Source organism: Carassius auratus, unplaced genomic scaffold (assembly GCF_003368295.1).
Source record: "Carassius auratus strain Wakin unplaced genomic scaffold, ASM336829v1 scaf_tig00030051, whole genome shotgun sequence".
Lineage (NCBI taxonomy): Eukaryota > Metazoa > Chordata > Actinopteri > Cypriniformes > Cyprinidae > Carassius > Carassius auratus.
In genome coordinates, this window is record NW_020525823.1 from 207,335 (window position 1) to 227,776 (window position 20,442).

At 39.2% G+C, this 20,442-nt stretch overlaps 2 protein-coding genes across 2 annotated transcripts; one reads left to right on the forward strand and one right to left on the reverse strand.

Moving 5' to 3' along the window:
* Positions 1-849: 849 nt before the first annotated feature.
* LOC113080012 (transcription elongation factor SPT6-like) lies at positions 850-16,582 on the reverse strand. Its single transcript, XM_026252256.1, is given in 39 exon segments — positions 850-1,039; positions 1,155-1,354; positions 1,456-1,637; positions 1,737-1,811; positions 1,897-2,009; positions 2,081-2,205; positions 2,343-2,456; positions 2,916-3,154; positions 3,247-3,442; positions 3,588-3,728; positions 3,824-3,917; positions 3,919-3,958; positions 4,133-4,280; positions 4,411-4,618; positions 6,033-6,160; positions 6,355-6,522; positions 6,942-7,079; positions 7,189-7,324; positions 7,427-7,503; positions 7,590-7,707; positions 8,554-8,693; positions 8,811-9,006; positions 9,113-9,222; positions 9,224-9,271; positions 9,607-9,757; positions 9,873-10,002; positions 10,278-10,388; positions 10,471-10,619; positions 10,699-10,841; positions 10,947-11,036; positions 11,117-11,230; positions 11,326-11,427; positions 11,581-11,836; positions 11,977-12,061; positions 12,161-12,341; positions 12,443-12,516; positions 14,989-15,144; positions 15,314-15,424; positions 16,509-16,582. Coding segments are annotated over 38 exon segments (5,166 nt in total). The 5' UTR covers positions 15,414-15,424; positions 16,509-16,582.
* Positions 16,564-18,412, forward strand: LOC113079987 (stromal cell-derived factor 2-like). Its single transcript, XM_026252232.1, has 3 exons — positions 16,564-16,802; positions 17,434-17,630; positions 17,726-18,412. Exons 1-3 carry the CDS (start codon positions 16,628-16,630, stop codon positions 18,014-18,016), a joined length of 663 nt encoding a protein of 220 aa, XP_026108017.1. The 5' UTR covers positions 16,564-16,627; the 3' UTR covers positions 18,017-18,412.
* Positions 18,413-20,442: the final 2,030 nt, after the last annotated feature.

Below are 20,442 nucleotides of genomic sequence, written 5' to 3' on the forward strand. Positions count from 1 at the left end.
GGAAGGAAGTCTGGCCCAGCAAAGACACATTCACAAACACAAACAGCCCCCAAACTGAAAAAGCAAAAAAAAAAAAAAAAAAAACTGATCAGAGAGTCGTCAGTATCTAGCACAGTAGTTCAGTTTTCTTGTAGAAGCACATTATGAGAAATAATGTATGATTCTGAACTTGGAAAAACTCAAAGATGACCTTGAAAATAGAATTTTTCAAAGTTCTGAATTTGAAATGCATATGTTCTGATCACCGTAACTGCCCCCAAAAAACTATATTTACAGGATCTCTTTCAAAGTCGCATACTTCATTTTTGTTTTAGCTGATAAATGAATTGCTAAATAGCTTTACAGATCTCCCCAGTGCTTAATTCTTTGTGTAACAGCTCAACAGAACACAGATTATGAATCATTACAGTGCCCTGGTTCATACTGAAACGGGGTTTTATTTAAATGTTTAAACCAGATACAGGAAAGAAAAGCTCTCTGAGTGGGACTGAACTAATGATCTTATGCTGATTGTATACCAGCTCGCATGGGCACAAATCATGCAACGTCTCATGCTAGAAGCCTTCCCTTTTAAATTTAGATAAAAAAACTGAAATGAAAAATGGGGTGCATCACGCACATTCTTAAAAAAAAGAAAAAGGAAAACCCTTGTGACAAACGTTTCTTGTAGGTCCATTTCCTAATCTGTTTGTCATCAGCACATTTCAAGTGTCTGTCTTTGTATCAGTAGCTCTGAATGACTCAAAGAAATACTTCTAGCAGCGAAAGAGCAAAAGACGGAGGGCGAGAGATGGGATGTGGATGGACTGGGTTTTATATGAAATGTCTGAACACCCCTCTTCCCTACTCCTATCGGTCCGTCTCGTCCAAGAGGGGAGTGGCGTCTCCGGCGATGGACATGGGTGTGCTCTCGATCATGGGGCTGGGTGAAGGTCGGGGCGTCATGCGGGGCGTCTTTTGCTTGCGCCGCTCGGCTTCTTTCTCCTGCAGCCACTGTTCAGCCATTTTCCCCCAATCCACAGCAGTGTGGGAACTTGTCCTGCAGGGAACACAGACAACAGTTTTAGTACTTTACTCTGTCATGGATAATGTACAAAGCACAGACGCCGATATAACCACAGCTTGGTTTTGCATTGTGAAAGGAGTAGTAGCACTCACTTGGCTGTGGCGTCCGCACTCTCGATGACGAGGATGATGGGGTGGAGGACGAACGCTGGTGGTGTCCGTGTGAGGACTGCGGGGTGCTGCTGGGATACTGGGGCGTGGTCATGGCCTGCTGCTGCCCAGGTGTGGTGTAAGAGTAGCTGGGCGTCATCATGGGTGTGGCCATTGGCTGCTGGGGCGTTGCAAACACCTTGAAAAAACAGGAAAAGAAGGAATATGAAATTTTAGCAGACCTGGTTTTAAATCAATTCGTTGAATATGTGACCGAGTGCAAAGGTGCAGGTTTCTTACATGATAAGCGCTGCTGCTGCCGCCACCTCCTGCACTGCTGCCGCCACTGTAACCATACTGACTGGAGGCCCACTGGGCCGGCGTCGTGTTAGGATTCTGGCCCTGGCCTGTAACCGCCGCTATGGCGTTGAACATCTGGGATGTCATGTTTCGTGGGAGAGCATTGACGGCTCGAGTCAAGTCTGAGAGCGAGGGGAAAGATTTTAAAATACATTTCTGAGAAGAGTTACTTCAGAAAATCCCTGTTGTTTTGAGGGAAGACATGAGCATGTCTGACATACTGGCAATGTTGATGTTGGCAGGTGTGGCGTTCACTGATGCTGGGGTTCTTGTTCTGCTGCTGGTCGGTGTGACTCCTTTAGAGAGGCAATGAAAACATTACGTTACAAGGAAAAAGAACAATGCTAGGCTAGAGCGGGAGTGCAGATGGAGACTACTAACCCGGCACAGGATCCTGGTAGTGGTCTTTGAACCAGCGGAAGAGACCATTGACTGTAGGGAACATCTGAGAGCGATACCTAAAGCCATCTGGAGTGATGGTTACATACTCTATCCTACAAAAAAACAAAAGCAAACATTGACGAATGCAAGTTGTGTCCTGCTTTGCTAGGGTAATGAGGGTTACCTTGGCTTCCCTCTCGGCTGGTAACCCAGCAGAAATTTGCCTGGCATGTCTCTACAAGCTGAAACGAAGTAGGGGATGAATGTCGGCTTCTCTTTTTTGGACCTCATGAGAATCTCCTCCATTTTCTGTACAAAGGCAAGAAAGGATGAATGCACAACTGTACAAACTGTAGGGGGCATTTTATCAATTTAATAATTTAATAATACCATAAATCAAGATAAAAAGAAAAGGAAAAGTGTAGGTGCTCAGAATGATAACAGACCTTCCTATCACCTCCATTGCACTCCTGGAAGTACTTGTGGCCGAGCAGATCTCGTGCAAATGCAGCCATAGGCTGGATATACCTGGCTGTGATTTCATCCAGATCCTCAAACTCCTGCAGGCAATCACGACTACCGTTAGATTTCTATTTTCAAAAATCCTGTTCTTTTAACTTTCTATTCATCAGAGAATCCTGCAAAAAACAACATTATGGTCCAAAAAAAAAAGAATATTATGCAGCACAAATTTTCAACAATAAGAAATGCTCCATTGCATGCACCAAATTAGCATAATCAAATGATTTCTAATTAGTCATGTGACACTGAAGACTAGAGGAATGGCTGCTGAAAATTCAGCTTCGCAATACAGGAATAAATTAGATTTTAAAAAATATTAACATATGAAAGTTATTTAAATAACTAACAATATTTCTCTACATTAACACGCTAAATAATTGCAGCCTTGGTAAACATAAGAGGCTTCTTTCAAAAAAAAATTAAGAAATAATAAAAGTATATCTCAGACTTCAAACTTTTAAGCAACAGTTTGTGTGTGACTTACAGCAACAGCTCACCTCAGTGTTGATCCAAAGAGTATGCCCGAGGCTGAACACATTCTCTTTACCCTCCTCACGCACGTCCACATGCTGATATATCCCATCAGCCACCTTCCATGTGACCGTCAGGTGGTTCTCCCCTTTACTGCTGGGTCGAATCACCACATCACCCTGGTCCATGGATTCCATCATCTTCTCCGCCTGTTTGAAGTTGATGTTGTGGAAGGACGGGTGAGCGATCACTCGCTTAATGTAAGCTAAAGACAGAAAAGGCAAAAATCATAATACTTCAGAGAAAAAGGCACCACTTGAAAATGTATTTTGTAATCTCTCAAAGAAAAACACTGACTGGTTCTCTGCTGTTTCTTCTTTTGCTCCTCTTCCTGTTTCACATCATCTGCCTCAGCGTCAAAATCATAGTAGGTATCTTTGGGAAGCTTCCATTCATTGTTCTTGTCACTCAGGTCAGACGTTCTACAAGTGAGATCCACGTTGAACTTCTCGATGTCAATCTTCATGATGCGGCAGTGCACGGTCATGCCAACCTAACAGCAGAGAACCAGACAAAAGTCATGTCCAGAAGAGATTTTCAGATTTCCACATCCATTTTAATGCTACATATTTATGGTGTGTATTGTTTATAAACATAAACAAGATCGATTATAAAAAGCAAATATGAGATTTGCTCACTTTGACTCTCTCTTCAGGGTGCTTCACCACCTTGTCACTAAGAAACTTTGTCGGGATGAAGCCTGTGACAGCGTTATCTAACCTAGTTCTCACTCCGATGGCTTGCCCAGGGCAGGAGCCGCTGTCAAAGTGATTCCACACCTAAGAAAAACACAATATGAGATGAGATATGAACTTCACTTGTGTGCCTAAGCTAAAATTGAATTCTTTGGAAAGGTAACAGAACCAATTCCCACCTCACTGAGCTCAGGGAAGTTGTCCTGCTGGCAAAATGGACACTGCCAGAGTCCCGTCTCATCATTACGGATGGCCTGGTCGTAACTCTCACCTTCTGTGAGCTATGCCAGTCACCACACAGGTGATCAGTTTACCTAGAGGTGCGCAGAGATTTAGGAAAATATTACCAACAGTGTCAAGACTGAAACATATGAAGGAGCACCACAAATACCACTAAAGACTTTAAAGTATACAAATCTGTAGGTGTACAACTATAGATTACTCAGGGACGTTTTTAAAATATCTAAACATGCTCAGGTATTATTTACCAATATAGAAGGTCTCAGGTGTCTCTTTGGTGAGCAGGTTAAAGACCTCCTCTATGTTTGAAGGCCTGTACGGCGCTCTCAAATCTTTATATCTACAGCTAAGCTCTGCTCGAATGTCATACAGTGTAATTCCCTTATTACCATAACCCTGAAAGAAAGAAACAATAAATAACAATAAATAACCATTTAGTTAAGTCAAGTGCCATTTATGTCCTCATATGCCACTCTGCTAACAAAATATGTGGAAGTTAATTATTCAACGTTATGACAAAGCTCACCTGTCTCTCCAGCTCCTCAGCGAAGGCATCCAGATCCAGGTCCTTCAGCCTCTCTGGGTTCTCAAGAATCTCCTCTAGTGCTCCGGCTGGGTTGGCATCTTCCGCTGACTCGTCGTACTCTAGAGCATCCACTGCCATTTTACGTGCCCATTCGTATGTTTCAGGGTGCACCCGAGAACCGTCCAGGACCTCGATGTAGGAGTCAGTGCTGCAGAATGAAAGACGGTGTTATTTCATCACATCTCCTGACTGTATGCAGCATAATTCAGAGTAGGGCTGTGCGATTAATCCAAATACCATATTTTTTGGACTACAAGTCGCACCTGAGTATAAGTCGCATCAGTCCAAAAATACGTCAAAAACATATATAAGTCGCACTGGACTATAAGTCGCATTCATTTAGACCCAAGAACCAAGAAAAAACATTACCGTCTACAGCCGCGAGAGGGCGCTCTATGCTGCTCAGTGGTAGACTACAGGAGCAATGAGCAACATATAGCGCCCTCTCGCGGCTGGAGACGGTGATGTTTTCTCTTGGTTCATTTCCCTCGGTTCATGTCAAATTAATTTTGATAAATAAGTCGCACCTGACTATAAGTCGCAGGACCAGCCAAACTATGAAAAAAAGTGCGACCTTTATTCCGGAAAATACGGTAGTCATAAAATCACGATTTGAGTGTGCACGATTTCTAAATCGCTTTATAGCACGATTTTCCACGGCCCTGACCTCCCGCAGTATGCTATCTGATCCAATCAGAATGCAGTGCGCTTAGCACGAGAACAGAACAGACTGGGCATATATATGCCTAACTTCAGGTCAACACACTGTCTGTGATGCGTTTTATTTCAAAGCCCATGTTAACAGATCAGAGTGTTCACACTGCACGTGGTAAAAAGCTAGAAATAGAAACGTGCGAAAATATTTAATATCTAGCATATGAGCATAGAGAGAGTTGTGAGTGCACAGGATGCAGTTTAAGTGAGAGGAGACACGTTTTAAGTGCGCACAATCTCTCTGTGTATCTGAGCGTGCACGTCTGGTTTTGTGACAAAGCAAAGGAAATCTGCGTGCGAGTAGAGAGATTCACGCTCGCGCATTATTTTAATGTGCTTTCGCGTTACAATAATGTGCTCTCGCTGCTGCTTCTGAACCGCAAACACATACTGTATATGCACTGCAGACGGAGTACGTGTGAACCTGTATAATGTATAACAAAAATATATTTCAACACCTGAGGCACCACTACAATGAGCTCTACGACCAATGCATGGCAAAAAGGAAAAAAAAAAGGCCCTGGACACGGGATTTATTTATTTGCCATATGTCTCTAGACATTTTGTCACACCTTTACTTAAGGATTATTTTGACTTATGTCTGTTCTACAGACATGTTACAACTTTTTGATGAAGCTCTAATTGGTTTTCTTTTGGAAATATATTTCAAATTCATACTGAATGCATTTATGACTGTAAAGCATATCTGGGTGAGTCAAAATCGTGATTAAAATCGAAATCACAAAATTGATCAAAGAAGTTGCGATAGTTTTGTTTATTCCATATCGCACAGCCCTAATTCATAGTCAGCTACCGTTCATTTACAAACATTACGTTTAGTATCTTACCTGTCTCCAAGAGAGGCAGTGTCAATCTTGATGAAACCAGCACAGTTAATAAAGACTTTGGGTCCCATATGGCACATGGTGACCAACTGGGTCCGGTTCTCCAACCTAGTGTTGTTCTGTTTAAGAATCTTAGGAACATCGGGAAAGATGCAGAAGATGATTTCAACATTTCATGATTGAGTTTTAGATAAACATCATAGAAACTTCTCAACCCTTAGCTAGACTAACATCGTGACTTTGTAAACAGAAAAAGGTGGGATCTTTGAAAAACAGCAGGAATATCAAATATGAGGATAGATTTTTAGAGAAAAGGGGGTCTAACCTTGAGCAGGTGATAGCCTTTTCTAAGTCCAAGGCCACAGATGTACTGGACCAGGCTCTGGGTGTAAGGGTGAGCTATGGCCCGGTTCACATCCACACCAACCTCATTCACCCGGTTTATGAACTCACAGTAAAGAGCGCCCAGCAGCTCTTCTTTCACTACATGCTCCTGAGGAACATTTAATAAGATAAATTATGAGAAGTGATTGACAAGTTGACCTTAATGTCAAGCCTGTTTGAAAAAATAAATAAATAAAATGAATTAGCAGCCACATACATACTAAAGTGGACAGAAGTCATTGTTGTTACTGTTAACGAAAATGAAAAATTAGGTTCTGTCAATTAAAGACAACTAAAAGAAATAAGTCACAAAATAAGTAAATTTAAAACAAATGTAAATATAGTCAAAAGTAAAAAAATATATATTTTAAATTATGAACAGATACAATAAAGGCAATAAAAAATTATAATAAAATAACATTGACAGACATTGCGAGGCTGATTTTCACAAATACATGGAGCAAACCAAAATGTATTTAAAAGTAAATGGCAAAAAGAAGGTCAGGAGATGCAGGAATTTCCTTGTACCTGCAGGGGATGCAGTTTCAAACACAGGATGTTCTCATCGCTGCTACAAACTTGGGCAAACTCCACTAGGGGGTCTTGAATCTTACGAGCCACAGACACAGCTTGCCGAAGCAGAGGTGGATAGTCCCTGAAGTCCGCCTATAAGAAGAGCAGTACATTTAAGAAACATTAGAAAAGGTATTAAAAGTACAGAGTCTTCAGCATGGGTTTATGGGTAAATTTTCAGTTTTTATCTCATTGCATGGACCTCAGACTTCTTGCCATTCATATAAAGCATAGCCAGTTCGTTGTCCACCAGCTCCACCCCCACCGCAGGCAGAGAGGAGTCCTGCTCCAGCTCACTGATGGTGCGCTTGATGTCCTCCATCACCATATGAGCATCACTACAAACATCCAAATAAAGCATCAGCATGCTGGCGTCCAAAGAAAGTTTCAAACTTGCAAACAGCATTTTTTTAAATCAAAAAGCACAATAATGAACACACCGATTCTCCCCAGCAACAGCGACAACATGTGGCTTCTTACTAAGGAGGAATTTCTTGAGGTTTTCAATATCTTGAAGCTATGGAAACAACCAACACAATACAGATGTCAATTGGAATGAAACAGCTGAACAGTAAATGATTCGCAGGCCTTCGGTTTCTTCACCTTCTTCTCTCTTTCATCCTCTCTCCATGCATTCCTCCTCTTCAGGAAGTAAGGAAGCCTGAGGAAGTCCACAACCTCTCCTTCACCATTAATGAGGGAGCAGAACACTGGTGTATCTCTATAAAAACAAAACAAGCAAACACTAGCAGATACCATTCAAAAGTATGAATGGACTGAAAATATATATATCCTGGTTGACACTGATAAATATAAAAGTTGATAAATATATAGTGATGTTATGGCCAATAATATATAATTTTACATATTTTTTAATATGAAATTGAGATTCAATTTAAGTGAGCATTAAATTACCTAAATATAAATTAAATATTCAAAATTATGATGTTTATATAGTGCAGGGGTGTCAAACTCAATTCCTGGAGGGCCACAACCCTGCAGAGTTTAATTCCAACCCTGCTCCAACACACATACCATGTAGTTTCCAAATAAACCTGAAGGACTTGATTACCGTATTTTTCGGACTATAAGTCGCATCAGTCAAAAAATACGTCATGATGAGAAAAAAAACATAAAAGTCGCACTGGACTATAAGTCGCATTTATTTAGAACCAAGAACCAAGAGAAAACATTACCGTCTACAGCCGCGAGAGGGCGCTCTATGTTTTCAGTGTAGACTACAGGAGCACTGAGCAGCATATAGCGCCCTCTCGTGTCTCCTGTAGACGGTAATGTTTTCTCTTGGTTCATTTCTCTTGGTTCACGTCAAATTAATTTTGATAAATAAGTCGCACCTGACTATAAGTCGCAGGACCAGCCAAACTATGAAAAAAAGTGTGACTTATAGTCCGGAAAATACGGTAGCTAGATCAGGTGTGTTTATTTGGGGTTAAATCTAAACTCTGCAGGCCTGTGGCCATCCAGGAACTGAGTTTGCCACCCTTGATATAGTGCGTCTCTTTTTAAAATAATGTAAAATATTCTCTCACTCTGAACACTCAAGTACCTGCCGGAAGCAAATGCCACCCCGAGTACACGGATACCCTTTCCTTGCGACTCATCCATAAGGTCATCGTCCTCCTCTACCTGCTGATCAGGCCGATAAGGAGCCACCTTCAACCAGTTATACAGCTTCTTGCAGCAAGACTACCACAGACACAACAAACACAAATCAATTTGTTATAGCCTACCGTTTGGTATAGAAATGGCTTTGTTAGCTTTCGAAGGTAATGTATTGCATGCAACATGGCGTCAACGTGTCACCTTAATAATATTGTCCTTGGCTTCAGTGACGAGCTTGTTTTTCAGTTCCTTGGCCATCTGAGGATACAGGAACTGCTGCAAGGACCGTTCAATGGCAAGAGTTCTCTGCTTGTTCCACTCCTGCACCTGGTGACTGAACTCATCCCTGTAGTAGAACTGCTTAATCTCATCAAAGTAGGTCTGATCTCCTGCGTACCTGTGGAGATGGCAAACAGAACTGGCTCTGTATCTCTTGTCTAATGATCCTTGATGCTGAATTCAAGTTTTGATCTCAAGCTAATATTTTCAGGACATAACTATACCCTTTGACTCCCACAAGGTCAATGCAGATGTCTATGGCGAGCAGGCCTTCCTCCTCAGCCAGGCACATCTTCAAGAACTGATCTCCACTGAGCTCTTTCACAGGCTTGTTTGTTCTTGAGATACTTGAAGGAATAGGCATAGTGCGCTTCATCCACATCCTAGGAAACATGACAGACATTAACTGATGAACGAGCAAGCAATGCATTTGGCATATCACTTCAGGCTGGGTTTGAATAGAAGGCCAAGTTTACTACAATAGCACAGCAAAAAAGCTGCCTACAATACACACCTAAATACATCAACTGAACATTCTAGCTAAAGCGCTAACACTGGGAACAGCTGTGAAGGTTGCTATTCTGCTAATACCCTTTCCTTGATGAACATGGTTAAGTGAAAGAGTAGAAGATAAACAAAAACACACCAGTTAATGAAATAATGGTAAAACACATTATAGGGCAAGTCTGTAATTCCTAAACCAATGTTAAGTACCAACCTTCTTGCCCTTCTTAGTTGGCTTGATGTTAATCTTGGCCCTCTCCTGGAAGGTCTGTCTGAGCACATGCCTGACGAGCGGTTCACGGGCAATCTGCATGGCCACCATGTAACGAGCACCTTCCAGAACAGCCTCCGGGCTGTTAAATTGACTATGACAACATTTGATTTATGAATAAACATGCAAAATACTATCTTTTTATTTAATAAGCCGTGGGTTAAAGACTTTTGAGAGGTAAAAACCTCAAGTTTGCATTGATCCATTACCTGCACACGTAGTCCTTGGACAGTTCCAAAGGCTCGGCAGGAAACTGCTCCGTTTCGTGCCTCTGATAACTGTCTCGCAAGTTTTCTCCAAACTGCTCTGGTGTCAGACCAAACTTCTTGGCAAGACCATCTAAAACCACGTCATCATATGTATGCATGTGTGAATTCCTAATTGAAATACACTGCAGTTATGCACAATATTAGTTATCTGTTAAAAGAATATCTCTCACACAAAATATGTTACTATAAATTCAATTAATATGCTCCTTTATGTTTATATTCTTAAAATAAATTTTTTTGCAGAATGCAAAAGGGAATATGTTCAGCATGTATGACTCAGCCAGCAGAAATAAAAGGAAAAATATATATGGTTATGCTATATATATATATCAAAGATGTACACACCAAGGCCTGCGCTCTGACAGATGCTGTACATATCTCTACGGGAAGCTTGTTTTAGATCTGGACCCTTATGCTCATCTTCTTCCTCTTCTTCCTCCACTTCTGCCTCTTCCCCTAGCAGAAAAGTAACTGTTTTAGTCTAATGCATGGCTTGACCATTATTTTAACAACTTGTTCAAAGAAAACACAGCTGTACCATCTTCCTCTGACACTTCCTTGATCTTTTTCAGTTTCTTTTTGCTGGCCCTGACTGCATTCTGCATCTTGGGAATGTCTCGGCCATAGTAGAGCAGGAAGTGGTGGTAGACGTCTCCCAGCTCATCAAGAGACTGGACGTCTTTCAGCCTGTCAAAGCAGGGAGCACAAGTGAATACTGTTGACACAGCATAAAATGTTAGAAAGCTTGGTAGGTTTGTAGTCCTACCTCTCCATATCAGCAGTGTCTAAGGGACGAGTCGAGTCTGCCAGCGGCTTGTCAGGGTCAGCTGAGATCTGCTCGAACTGATAAGACTGCATCCTCTGGAAAAGACGTGTCAGGTTCTGCTTTCTGGTCTTCAGCTGAGTCCACTGAGGAGGACAACATAAACAGCCATAATTCATTTTCATATTAAAAAAGCAGCAGCAGCAGCAGCAACCACAATGCATTTAGAGAACATTTTGACTAGCCCTTACCTTCTCATCCCACTGCCACACCTTCCACAGGTCATTAATGTTCAGCTCTGGTTCCACATACTCCTTTCTGTAGAATGCAATGAAGGGAACCTGGAAGATGGAAGAGATAAAACCAGATGATCGGTCAGCCACGTTTATTACACCCTGTTTTTTTTCCTCTAAGACTATACCTCAAAGTGTTGGTTCCGCATGAAGTTCAGTGCTTCTTTGATTTTAGCAATGGTATTGGGACCCTTTCTGCTGAAATTGGTGGTTGTCCCACGATCCAGGTAGTCTGTGCTCTCCTGCAATGCAAATCAAACAAAATAAGCACCCAAATTAGCTTAGTCCTACGACAACATGCTTAAAAAGTCAGGTTATACAAATAATCAGTTCTGACCTGCATGGAGATGGTCGGTGTGGAGAAGGCATTCCTGTAAATCCATTCAGCTTCTTCCTCCAGCTCATCATCCTCAGCAGGCTTTACAGGGATGGCCCTCAACTGCAAATGACAAGAGGTTATGAAATATCCTCATTTCCACCCATGAAAGGAAACACGCTGGTGCAGGGGGCCTGCAGAAGTTTCTGATCTCCTTCACATGGGACGGGATACTGCAAGTGAAAGGTATATACGCAGGCTAACACTGATTTATACCTGGAATCTTTCTGGCATGTCTGTGGAGCGGATCTCATTGTCTTGATCGGTCATGTGGCTGCTCTCCAGCTCGCTGGGCTCATAGATCTCAAATATGCTACGACGGCCAACTCTTCTCTTGGTCTGCTTCTTTGGCCGATCCCATGACTCTTCATCCTGGTCCTCTTCTTCCTCTTCTGCATTATCATACGCCTCAGTGTCAAACTCGGCAAAGTCAAAATGACCGCCGAATATCTCTTGAGCTTCTTGCAAAGCACTAGAATGTTAAAAAAGAAGCAACATTAGACAAAGTCATTGGGTTGAAGGACAATTTAATCAGGGCTTTAGTCCATTATACTTCAGAGAGAAGTCCATATTTACATAATTCAACCACTGTTTACAGTTTACACCACTTACGCATTAGTGTAGCCAGGGAATTTCTTTCCTTTCTTTTTCGTGATGGGCTGTCCATCATCATCATCCACAATGAAATCATCAATATCTGCAAAGATTAAAGGGAAAAAAAAAAAACTACAAAATTCCACAAAATTCTAGTATCCAAATTCAAATCCATGATCAATAGGGTAAATGTCTTTCCTACCAGATTCCTCATCATCTTCCTCCTCTTCGTCATCTCTAGGGTGAAGTGTGTCCACAGTCTCTCCATCCTCCACCTCTCCATCTCCATCACCATCCCCAGTGAAGATCTCATCAGCGATCATGTCTTTCTCATCATCTTCCCCTTCATCATCCATGGTTTTCAAACGCGAGTACTTCTTTTTCTGAACATTTTTTTTTTATTAGTTCAAAACGGAACTTAATATTTAACTGGTGTCAGCTAAATTAATTTTAAAAAGCACAGGCAGGAAATTCAGTGGCTCACCCTTCTCTTCACTTTCACTCCTAAATTCTCCTCGATGAGGTCCAGATCATCATCATCCAGATAGTCATCATAACCTGACAGATACAAACACATATTGTTTAATGAGAACAAACGTTGAGCAATACAGAAAACAGTTTTTTATTTTCCCTATTGTCAACAGTTGTTGTTTTTTCTTTCCCCATCAGAAATATAATTTTGGCAAAAGTGATTGAAAATAATTGATGCAAAAGGTTAAAATTTAGTTAACCTAGTCAGTACATGTTTTCACACCAAATGAGCACCAAAACTATGACACACTATTATATTATTCACATTTATACCAACTAACAATACTTTACTCATAATGCATACATTATTAACAACATTTATAAACAACATTTACATTATGAGTAAAGTATTTCTACTGAACTTTTAATGCGCTTTAAATCAGACCACTGAATCAGTTGTAAATCAATTAAGTTTGAACTACACTTTCCAACTCAAACCTGTTTCTGCTAGTGGTGTATAAATTATATTTGCTATTATACTCTGTAATATGTTAGTGCTTTCAAACTCACTATAAGGGTGGGTGATATGAGCAAAAAAAAATATATATCACAATATTTTACACTGAATATTTGAAATTGTCCTTTCGAGCAGAACCATGCATTATTCATTTATATTTCTACATGGCTCCCTGCATTACAACTCTGATTTTTCAATCTAGTGGTCTGTTACTGATCCAACCACAACTATAATGAACAACTGATAATGGAGCGCTCAAGTGGGTACTGCGAGTTATGTTGAGGTCATTAAAATGTCAAATTAATATTTTGCGCTCAATTATTTACTTATCAGGCAAGTGGCTGCATGATAAGCGAGAAAATTACGCAGTGTAGTCTATCAACCTGCAGAGGTTTCTTTTGCAAAATAATCTGCAAAATGTACACAGCCTTGCCACGCCCCACAGTTTGGGAACAACTGGAGTATGCGATTTGTGCTCTATTAGTTTGGTCTGTTATGGTGCTCTGTGTTTAATAACTAATGCCTGTGTAGTACGGCGTTGCACACAGATGCCAATTATGTTCAGCCTCGACTCTTTATCATAATTTCTGTTAAAATTTGCAAAGCGTACCAAAAAAAAAAAAAATGCAAGATCTGAATTCAGAAATATAACTGCATCCACGGTTTAGCAAAATCCATATCATGGAACAACGGTATAGTGTCCACCCCTAACTCACAAAACAAGGAATCATCACAATAGTAGTATAATGACATGCTCTTAGAAAACAATGTAAACAAAGAAGCAAAGGAATATTCACAATGTTGTTTAAGGGAATATTTCACCCAAAAAAGAAAACTCGTTGAAAATTTACTCACTCCTCAGACCATCCAAGTTGTAGATGCATTTGATTCTTCACTGGAACAGATCTGAAGAAATTTAGCATTACAACACTTAAACACCAATCAATCCTCTGCAGTGAATGGGTGCCATCAGAATGAGAGTTCAAACAGCTAAAATAAAAGGTAACAATAATCAAAACGACTCCAGTCTAGGGCTGCACGATAAATTGCATGCAATATTTAATGCGCATCTTGTCAGTAAAGCCGGTTCTGTAATCAGCAGTAAATCTCCATCATGTGCGTGTTTTCACCTGGAGCAGCATTAACTACACAGAGCCGTGTTTAATGTGTTTAATTTTTTTACTACAAACATGCAGCTTTTCACTTCACAAGATATTAATCTTGCTGTTGTTCACTGACAAGCTGTGCAAAACATGCGTAAAATATTATCGTGGTTTTGCGCAGCTTGTCAGTGAACAACAGCCAGATTAATATCTGGTGAAGTGAAAAGCTGCATGTTTGTAGTAAACAAATTCATCAAGGTGTTTTTAACTTCAAACAACTTCTTTTGGCTAAAATATGAATTCTCTATTCATAATATTAGGCTACTTTCTCCAGTGAAAAAAAAAAAATCATCTGGGGAAAAAAAGAATCAGGAGAGATATATGCAGAAATTAAGCACGGTTTACAAGTGAAAACAGTTCAAAACGGTTCCAAACACATATATTGGTGGATTTTCATTTGAGAGGACAACAGGAAATTGACCTTTTTACTGGAGGAAGCATTATTATGGATTATGGAGTCATATTTTGACCAGAAGCAACCATTTAAAGTTAAAATGGGATTTTCATCTTAAAAACACAGGTTTTTCATTTCATAAGACGTTAATTGATGGACATGAGTCACGTGGATTATTGTCATGATTTATCAGCTGTTTGAACTCATTTTGACAGCATTTATTGGTGTGCAGCCGATGTAATGCTAAATTTCTCCAAATATGCTCCAATGAAGAAAAACTCATCTATAACTCGGATGGCCTGAGAGTTTTTAACAAATTTTCATTTTTATGTGAACTATTCTTTTATTTTGTCATCTCCAGCAAAATAACAACATTGTAAATATTTGATTTGTCCTATTGCTATTGAGAACTACATTATGCACTAGTGAATTGTCAAAACACCAGAAGGATTTACTAATATAGCTTTAAATTCAGAGCAACCTACTTCGTTTCCTGCGGCGATGACGGACCTCTTCACCGGAGTCACTATCCTCTCTACCACTTTGCGCTTCTTCCTCTTCCACGTCACCATCATCAATGAGTCCTCTAAGGTTTCCATGCTCATCCTGATCTTCAATATTCTCTTCTTCCTCTTCTTCTTCTGGAGACATCCACAACACAGAACACAAGCAATGACACAATGTGCCAATAACAACAGAACAGAACCTGTTATAAGAATTAATTAAGTTAAACAGTAGTGCACCAACACATGATTTCTGATCATATTCACGCCTTCTGCAGGATGTGGCTTCAAGCATATAACATCTTACCATCTTCTTCCATAAACTTCTGTGTCTTCTTGGGCTTAAGGTCTTTCTCCTCGAATTCCTCTTCTGACTCCTCAGCCTCGCTCTCGATGAAGTCAGACATGTTTGCAAGGCCTGTGTGAAAATTCAAACAGTTTTTCGTTTGTTTTTTACAGTATGGCTGTGACTTTAGGATGACATTCAAAGGGGTTGCAGTAATAATTGTAACAAAGAGTCAAATGTTGTATTGGCAAGATTACAATTCCCTTGTCATAATCAGTAAAATTCAGTTCAGTAATGATAACAATAACAGGTCATGCATCTGACACATCTCTTGAAGTAAACAAAATACTGACAGAGATCAGCTTCACTGGTGGCTTAACTTGATTGTTATTGAACTAGATATACAAAACAGCACTTTGTCTGTCTTATCTGATATGTTTACACGTTTGATGTTTACATGTTATGATACAACATCAGAATCTTAATTGTGCGAGTCCAGATCTTTTTAGATACCAAAGCACACATCAAGATGAACTTGAGATCCATGTGCTTAGCCAGATTTCATCTGCGACAAAGAATTTAGGACGCATGAATACTAAGATTATAGGTACTAAGAAACACACAGAAAGCTAGAGATGGATCAAACGTAAACGGTAACAAAACTGTTTTATTTTTAAATAATTACTGTGAGAACTCAAAGCCCTAATGCTAAAAGCTAGACTGTGTGCTAAGAAAAACAACCCAAGGGGATTCTGTCTCTTTTAAACACTTGACTGACATTAAACACCGAACACGAAAGCGCACTTACTTTTCCTCGCGAGGAAGCTCGACTAAACACTTGAAAATATGCGCTGAGATGCAGAACAAAGCATCACTTTTGAAAAAGCTGGAGAGTGACAACAGTCAAAAACTGATGGCTAAGAGCTACTGACGGGATTCTGTTTCCAGTTTACAATTATTTAACTTCCGCTCAGGATGAATAATAAATTATTCATTCTTAAATGTTAAAATAAACAGTAACTAAGATGAATAAATATTTTTGAATTATTTGTCATTGTTAGTTCAGGTTAGCTTATGTAGTTAACTAATGTTAATTTGAACCTTATAAAAATGTTACCGATACATAGCTTCCTGGTGCAAAATAAGTAAACTAACTAACATTAACTTAATTAAACTAGCACTTCAACCATTTTAAAATATGATTTTACAACCATACCCGACAATGATGTCTCTCCGAGCCTGAAGACGGCGCTCTGTATTTGAGTGTGTCATGCGTTCAATGTGACGTCATGCAGGGTTTTTAACGCTTAGTTTTTCCTTTGGGCTCAGCAAGCCATGGGCAGTTCAGGATTATTGCGGGTCCAGTTCCCTATAACAGTATTATTGTCATGTATGTTTACATTGTCCTCCGGCAGTGAAATGAGTTTTGTAACGTGCGGGTCGGCGGTGAAGCTGCTCAATGTGAAACACAACGTCAGGTTACACTCTCACGATGTGCGCTATGGTTCTGGTGAGTGACTCTCATTCACAAGGCTCCTCGTCACATCTATACAGCAGTAATATAAACATTCGATATCTTATAAAAGATTTCATTTGAAAAATCATTAAATTAACATCATATAATTAGTTTGTAAAAAAAATTATATTGTAGGGTTAAAAGCATTCACTGTTTGGGATCGGTAAGATTTTTTTTTTTTTTTTTTTTTTTTTTTAAAAGGCAGTCTTTCTTTGATCCAAAAATACAGTATAAACAGTGTTGTGAAATACTTGTACAACTTAAAATCGCTGTTTTCTAATTTTTATATATATATTTTGAAATGTAATGTATTGCATTGATGGCAAAGCTGTAAATTTTAGCATCATTACTCCAGGATTCAGTGTCACATGATCCCTCAAAAATAATTTGAATGTGTTAAGAAACATTTCTGATTAAAGTTCAAAACGGCTTAATATTCTGTGGAAACCATTTTTTTTTCAGGATTCTTTGATTAATCTAAAGTTTGAAATAACAGCATTTATTTGTAATATAATTTTTTTGATATAATGTCTTTATTTTTTTCTCTCTTTTGATCAAATTAATGCATGCTTGCTTGCTGAATAGAAGAAGCAGCAGCAGCATGACCTGTTAATGTTGATTCCAGGTAGTGGTCAGCAGTCGGTGACCGGTGTGACCACAGCGGAGGACAGTAACAGTTACTGGAGTGTGCGGGGCACCAGTGATGCTGCATGTCATCGAGGGACTCCAGTACAGTGTGGACAGAACATCCGATTGACCCATGTGAACACGGGCCGCAATCTCCACAGCCACTACTTTACTTCACCTCTTTCTTCAAATCAGGTTTTGATATTCCAACTTTTATACGCACTGTAATGTAAAGGTACTGTATGCAGAGTTTTGATGTTAAATTTTACTCAAAATCTCATCCCATTTAGGAGGTCAGTGCCTTTGGTGAGAACGGCGAGGGTGACTATCTGGACGAGTGGACGGTTCTGTGTGCAGGCTCTGTGTGGCAGCGGGAGGAGTCCGTTCGGTTCCGCCACACGTCCACTGAGGCTCTGCTGTCTGTGACGGGGGAACAGTACGGCAGACCCATCCACGGCCAGAGAGAAGTGCACGGCATGATGGTCAGCAGCTCACACAGCTACTGGAAAACAATGGAGGGCATCTTCATGAAACCCAGTCAGACTGGATCCAGGGATTTCAGCATACATACTGAGTTTTAGAGAAACGCTTCATACAAGCTGAATCTGCTGGACTCTTCATTTTATAGGGTCCTGTTGTTTGTTTTTCTTTATTGCTGGTCCAGAAGAGGAGCCTTGAGCTGTTATGAAAAACAGTTTCATAATCAAACTGTGCCTCATGGTCATTTTTGAAAGCTTTAAGCATATCGTTTTATTTTGCACAGCATACACTACTGTTCAGAAGTTTGGGGTCAATAAGGATTATTAAGGTTTTGTCAAAAATATTAAGCATTACAACTGTTTTCAACATTGATCATAGTAAGAAATGTTTTTTTTGAGCACCAGATCAGCATATTGGAATGATTTCTGAAAGATCATGTGACACTGAAGACTGGAGGAATGTTTGCTCATAAGATTAAAAGAACAAGATAAAATGCAGCCTTGGTGAGCATAAGAGAATTCTTTCATTCACTTTTTTTTTGTTTTTTTTTTACTGACCCCAAACTTTCAAAGGTAGTGTATAATAAGACAAACTGAAATTTAATGAAAAAAAAAAAGTTTTGATTTTTGAAATTCAGAAAAAAAAGAATCTTAGCATTTAAAGCAGTTTTTTAAAGTTGATTCCACAATCTTACAGATTTCATAATTATAACGCAAAGTTCAGTGTTTAAACTTGCAGCATGGACATTTTGTGCTCACCTTTGAGAATATCTAATGGCCATTAATACAGAAATATCATTACCATCTATTTGCATCTACCGTAGCTCAAGTGATATTTAATTAAAAAAGAACATCATCAAATCGTTAAGTCATAAAATTGGCCCACAGTTGTATTTTTTAAATACTTTTAAATATAAATCCTGGCAAATCTAAATGAATTGCACACCAGAACAAGCTGGAATTCACTTGAATTGCTTGATGCTGACCTCAGAGTAGAAATACTACAGCAGCACTGCCACTTGATGTAGCAGCAGTATTAACATTAATCTCACTGAGGGATTTGCAGTTATGTGGTGCTATGTAATGATGATTTAGGCTATTTTTCTAAAGGAAGCTGTGAATTTCTTATAACAAAATCTCCTTTACTCCTTTCAGTATCATACTTGCACACCTGAGTATTACACCTAACATATTTTTTTAGTGTTACACAAATAATCCATTGTTGTCTCCAAATGTAAAATAAATTAAGTGCCTTTTTACACATTTACCATGATTACATATACTGTAGATGCTGTAATATTTGAAGTGACCTGTAAACTTCTATTCTGTTTACGTGGTTGAGGTCACAGCTGTACTACAGTACTTACACCGTACCAGCTGAGAATCATTAGTACAGACTATGAAGTATTAAACAGCCTTTTGAGTTTATTACCTCAGACAGGTGGTTTGTGTAAACATGCTATTTTGTAGATGCTTTAAATTAAAGATATCAAGACTGGTTTATTAAAAAATGGTGCTGCCTTTTTATCTTTTGTCAGGAAAAAGGGATAAAGTCATTTATTTGTCATTTGTACAGGTAACACTGGGTTCACTGGTGCTGACGTGCTTATGAAGTGGCTCAAAAACTGACGGTTTTAGTTATTATTTGTGGAAAATCCAATGCTTCCCCCTACTGGCCTAGGCAACAATAACAAGAAATATTCTATAAACTATCATCATCAGTAATTGGGTGCAAAGACATACCGTCATGTTCAATAATAACTTTCTTTTTATTTTTTCATAAACTTTACGTGTAATGATCATAGACTGTATAAAAACAGTAATGATGCATTTTTGTTTAGAAACCATATTGCTTTAATCTGTCAATCCACATCCTGCATGCAATATGAATACGGTTTTGCATATTAATAACCCTTCTCTTGATATACTCCATAAAAAGACATTCATATAAAATGTTATTTGGCATGCTTTTCAAATTCAGGTGAAGTTAGGATCTGGATTGAGAGTAAATTAAATAAAAAAATTCCATCAACCTTTGCAAGATTAAAAAAAGTAAAATTGAAAACAAATAGTATTAATCAACGAAATATAAAATACAGTAGCAAATAAAATATTACCAAATTATATATCCAAAATGCCCATAAACTAAAGGGTAATTTTCGGAGAATGTAGATTCTAATAAGATGGCAACAAGCAGGGGGATACATAGAATAATGGCTAGTAAAAATAATGATACACTTTAAATTGATATATATGGAATTTACACTGTATTTCACGTTTCCAGCTTCTTTTTGGTAAAGGTTCATTTGTTTCTTTTTCTTTATTACTAGTGTCACTTGTTTACCTCGGTCATGTCATATTTCTACATCAAATATCCACTAGATGGAGCCATTGATTTGGAAGGATCCTCGATTCAAAGCACAGACTGATGGAATAAAACTAAAGACCAGTCCTCATTCAAGCCATTCTGTCACATTCTGGAGAACTGACAGGAACTTTGTCCAGTAAACGCTTCCCCATTATCCGCT

Excerpts from the sequence above, each read along its gene's own strand:
- LOC113079987 (XM_026252232.1), top strand. The coding sequence starts at position 16,628 with ATGGGCAGTTCAGGATTATTGCGGGTCCAGTTCCCTATAACAGTATTA. Across the intron at positions 16,803-17,433 it reads CGATGTGCGCTATGGTTCTG|GTAGTGGTCAGCAGTCGGTG; the intron begins GTGAGTGACTCT and ends TGTTGATTCCAG. Across the intron at positions 17,631-17,725 it reads CACCTCTTTCTTCAAATCAG|GAGGTCAGTGCCTTTGGTGA; the intron begins GTTTTGATATTC and ends CATCCCATTTAG.